The 4,905-nt window shown below is 44.5% G+C and overlaps 2 protein-coding genes across 2 annotated transcripts; one reads left to right on the forward strand and one right to left on the reverse strand.

The window, feature by feature from the left end:
• Positions 1-109: 109 nt before the first annotated feature.
• On the reverse strand, positions 110-1,961 carry PCYB_073580 (hypothetical protein; the record flags this gene model as incomplete). The annotated part of the gene is made up of 2 exons (XM_004221755.1): positions 110-1,493; positions 1,878-1,961. Coding segments are annotated over 2 exons (1,468 nt in total), but the record flags the coding sequence as incomplete, so codon positions are not given.
• Positions 1,962-3,897: 1,936 nt separating this feature from the next.
• Positions 3,898-4,737, forward strand: PCYB_073590 (hypothetical protein; the record flags this gene model as incomplete). Its single annotated transcript, XM_004221756.1, has 3 exons — positions 3,898-3,959; positions 4,099-4,149; positions 4,623-4,737. 3 exons carry the CDS (start codon positions 3,898-3,900, stop codon positions 4,735-4,737), a joined length of 228 nt encoding a protein of 75 aa, XP_004221804.1.
• Positions 4,738-4,905: the final 168 nt, after the last annotated feature.

Here is a 4,905-nt window from a genome sequence, read left to right on the forward strand (position 1 = left end):
ATAATTTTTTTTGAGGCTGTGTGCACTCGGGTAAAAAAAAAAATGCAAATACAGCACCCATTCTGTGAGCCTCTCTTTTTTTCGAGAAACACCCAGCGATCGGTCTTACGTTCCCTCCATAGGGCAAGCGACACTGAATACCTCTCGAAGGTGTGAAAGAAATGCGCGTACGTGATGCTGTAGTAAAGGCAGGACTGCATGCCATCTGGGGCGCACAAGTTCAGGAGGACGATGCAAGAGAGGCAGAAGTCAAGGTGACTTAGAGTGACCTGCTTAAAGGAAAGTTTGTTCTTCAGTATTTCGTTAATCATTTCGCTAGTACATGAACCCATCTGGTTTTTTCCACTTCCTGCATCTATGTTAGATGCAGATCGATTTGTCTTCAGCTCGAGGTCTATGTCATGCAACACCTTATTCACAAAGTTGGAAATGTAGGAAGACACGCTTGCGACGTTCTTCCGGTTATCTTCGTCGTTATACAGGAACTGTTCCTTGGCCGGGGGTGGCGTACTTCGCGCGGCCCCTCTAGCTGTCATCCCACCGGTACTTAGTCGCTCCGTTGTGCTTCTTTGCCCCACGGTGCGCTTCGAAGTGCTGCTCCCCTTGAACCTCACGTAGGAATACAAAAAAAAGGAGACGATGTAAAACTTGAAGTGGGACAGGTAAATGAGGAAAAGTTGTTCCTGGGTGAGGCCAGTCTCTTCACTGAGAGTACCTTCCCTTGTCTCCCCTTCTACCTCATCCACTCCCGGAGAGTTAGTCACTCTCCCACGCCCCTCTCCTCTCCTCCTGTTAAACAGAATAAAATGGAATCTGTAGTCCAACCGAAGTCTCTTCAGTTTATCATTGAAGTAAAGGTAGGACAGCATATATATAACAATATTGTTATTAATTCTGGTACATCTCTCAAAAATATTTTCCTTTTTCACTCGGGCATTCACTTCCTTGTCTATATTTAACAGTTCTATTTCGTCCTCTGAGTAGAGATGGTAGACGAGTTCGTTTGCGTAATCGAATCGAGGGGTGTTCTTCTCCTTCGGTTGGTTGTCGACAAAGGAAGAGTCTGCATCAGGATGGCTTGAAGGATCTCCCCCTCTGTTCTCGACCAGGGTAGACTGTCCCCCGTTTAAGGTATCCTCCGTAACTGCGCCCCGAGTAGCTTCTCCCCGAGTAGCTTCTCCCTTGTTATATTGTTCCCCATTATTGGTACCTCCCCCTGGGCCAAGGCATGTGCACCCTGATCTGAGTTTCTTCACCTGCTCCAAGAACGAGTCGTAATTCCTGATCTCGGTATTAAACAGAAAGGCGTTTCTCTCCCTCTCCCGATTCAGCAACGTCTGTTCCTCGTCATCTGCCAAGTGAGTGACGAATTGCAAAAAAATATAATACACATCCTTGAGGTAAAGATGGAGCAAATAGTAGTTATTTAAGTCCAACGTTTCTATGCACCTCAGTGTGCTCACGTCTTCTATTTTTATGTTTCGCATGTAGCCCTGCAGGGGGGGGTGCATCAGAGAAGCGGTCATGCGTTAGAGAAGCGGTTATGCGTTAGAGAAGCGGTTATGCGTTAGAGAAGCGGCTGTGTGTCAGCGAAGTGGCTGCGTGTCAGCGAAGTACGTGCGTAGGTGGTGCAACAGTTTCCTGCCTTAACGGTGAACCCCTTTTGCCTGCCTTCTGGGCCCTTTCACGCAACAGATCAGCTCGAGAACACACACGGGTGGGTTGAGTTGGCGGGGGGTTAGCAACAAACTCTTCTTTTGGGAAGTTCTCTCGAGGGGGTGCAGATATCAAACCGCCGCCTCACCACATGGCTGCCTCATCACCACGTAGCTGCCTCATCACCACATCGCCGCCTCTCCACACCGCCGCATCCCTACCTCAATCTTAATTTTATTTAACTCCAGGACGGATGTTATTTTCGAATCGTCCGAGGTGCAAAAGCGTTTGGAGTACTTCACCATTTTGTTCGCCACTTGGTGAAGCTGCCACTTGGTGAAGCTGCCACTTGGTGAAACTGTCACTTGGTGAAACTGCCTCTTCGCGAAACTGCCTCTTCGTTCTGCGCGCCTGGGGAGTGCGGGGGTCGAAAATTCCCACTCGTCTGTCACTTGCTCCCTACGGCTCTCCACAGCCCGTCAGCTCTTCGCTGCTTCGGCACTTTCCCGCTTCTCCCCTCCTTATCTCCACTTCTGCCCTTCCTGTCCGCCCTTCCCCCGCTCCAAAAGCACAACCCGCTAAACCGAACGGAAAAAACCCACTCCGGGGGTGACGCAAAGAACCCAAAGAAGCCGAAAAGGAAAACAAACACTCTCACTGTTACTAACGTCCTGTATGTTTAAGATAACCCTAATTGCATCTATTCACGAGTTAGTTTCTACACCTTTCCTTGTTTTTTTTTTTTTTTTTTTGCCCTATGATGCACTTGTGCCTTGGGAAAAAAAAAAAAAAAAAGAATCACAAATGTTGATGCTAAACAGAGGTAGAGGTGTGAAATGGGGTGAGAGGTGGGAGGAGGTCTCTTGGGGGCACAAAAATAGTAAGATAAAGAAAGCACCAAATAAAAAAAAAAAAAAAAAAAACAAACAAACAGAGAAGTAATAATAAAATGAAAAGGGGAAAAAATAAAAAAGTGAGCAAATGAGTAGGGAGAACGAACGAAGGCGGAAACCAACGAATGAGTAATACTAGCTTCTTAATATGGTTAAGGGCAACTTAGGTAGATGCAGGAAAAACGCAATTGAAGGAAAGAAAAAGATTCAAGGCATTAGCTGCAAAGAAGAACAAATGAGAGTCCAACACCCCTCCCTCAGAGAGTATGTCACAACTGGCCAAGTAATTGGTGAATGACCAGCCAAAGCTCATCCAAAGTAGAGGGGAAAAAAAAAAAAGGGGTACATTACGGATACAAAATACGGATAAGAATAAGATACGACACGAATACGGAGTTGATCAAAATGGGCAACAACTAACTGTAAACAGTGGCACAAAAAAAAAAAAAAAAAATTTCAGAGGAGGATTGGCGTATATCCATTAGTGGCCTAAACCCTGAAGCAACTAAAAGGGAAAGTATAAAAAAAAAAGCAGAGAACAATACATATGCAATAGGAAAGCATATGTGGCTCATCATATGTCGTTAATCCTATGAGTGCTTATGTACGTACGAACGTACGTACGTGCCTTGGTTTATTTGAGTAGATCACTGCTAGGTCAAGGAAAAGTGTAAAAAAATTTAGGCAGCTGCAATGATTCGCTCAGAGAAATAGACATAGCACGCTGTGTATCAGTTCTACCTTGTGGTGTTACTGTGCGTTTTCAGATTTTGTTTCGTCTCTGTTCCTTTTCGCTTCGCTTCCTTCTCAGCGCCACCTCTGCGCCCTGCTTGACCCTTTTTTTTTTGGTTCCTTTTTCGTTAATTTTTTTTTTCTATAATTCTTGCCCCCATTCGAAGAAGCTGCATGTGTGGCGCTGCATCTGTGCCTCTGCATCTGTGGCTCCGCATGTGTGACTCCGCATGTGTAACACCTCACTAGCAACTCTGCAAAGGCAACTCTGAAAAAGCAACTCTGCATGTGTAACGGTGCAAGTGCGATTGATTGTATGTGTGCGGCTCTTCACTGGTGCTTCGTTCGCCTTCACTGTTGCTTCGTTCGCCTTCTCTGATGCTTCGTTCGCCTTTCTCTGTTGCTTCGTTCGCCTTTCTCTGATGCTTCGCTCGCCTCCTCTGATGCTTCGTTCGTTCTTCTTCCTTTTGTTCATCCATTCTTCCCTTCCCTTCCCTTCTCTTCTCCTTCACTTAATTATTTTATTTATTTATTTTATTTTTTTTTATTTATTTTTTTTATAAATCCTATTTGTTCCTTTCATTGTATATAAATACATATTAGCGGAAAAAACAAAATGGAAGAAAAAGGCCAATCAAAAAATAAGCGAGTAATGGAGTCTCCTTACGACACTGAATTGTATTACTCCTTCGTAGCTAAATGAAAGAATTTTGTAATGCATATGTCTGTATAATATGCGTTTTGTTTAACGCATACTTTTTTGAAGGGAGATTTTTTTTTTTTTTTTTTTTTTTTCTTTTTTTTTTCTCCATGTTAGGGAATCTCTGGACGAAGAGAAGAGTACCTCGGTGTTGAAGTCCTTGTTGGGGTAAAAAAAAAAAAAAAAAATAAGGCGCACTGGAGAAGGGCAACGCGAAGGGCAACGCGAAGGGCAATGCGAAGGGCAATGCGAAGAGTGACGAAAAGAGTGACGAAAAGAGCAACGCGGAGAGCAATGCGAAGGCACAGTGCGCAGGAATTAACTCGTCCAATGTGGGCCACTCCTTGCACATGCACATATGCAAGTGGTTGTGGTGGCGGCACGAGGCCGGGGAAAACACTCGAAAAACATCGATGCCCTCGAAATGTGCATGCCGCGTAGCCCACTGCGCGTAGTGGCACTTGTGGCGATGCGTCTCACACCGGGATAACCCGAGTTATCATTTTTTTTTTTTTTTTTCTCCTCTCTTCTTTTCTTTTCTCTCTTCTCCATTTTTCCTTTTCTCTTCACCTTTTTCCTTTTCTCTTCTCCTTTTTTCTTTTCTTTTTCCCCCTGTCCTCCTCGCTGCAACCTCCTCTCAGGGTTATTAACACAGACCAGTCGCTCAAGTTATTCATATTCAACCACGACGAAATTGTAGACCACCTGGAACGTGAGGCACTACAGGCTATAATAGTTATCCGGACTATGCAGTAATGTCAAGCACCTTTTTTTTTTTTTTTTTTTGCAAACATTAGCTATGTAGCGAAATGGGCAAATCTTCCGACGGTGTAACTGCAGCTCCACATGTGAAGCTCCACTAATATGTAACCATGGAGCAGCGTGAAACACATTACTTCATTTTTATCATTTCCCTTTTTTCGC

The sequence above is a fragment of the Plasmodium cynomolgi genome, chromosome 7 (assembly GCF_000321355.1).
Source record: "Plasmodium cynomolgi strain B DNA, chromosome 7, whole genome shotgun sequence".
NCBI classification, from domain to species: Eukaryota; Apicomplexa; class Aconoidasida; order Haemosporida; family Plasmodiidae; genus Plasmodium; species Plasmodium cynomolgi.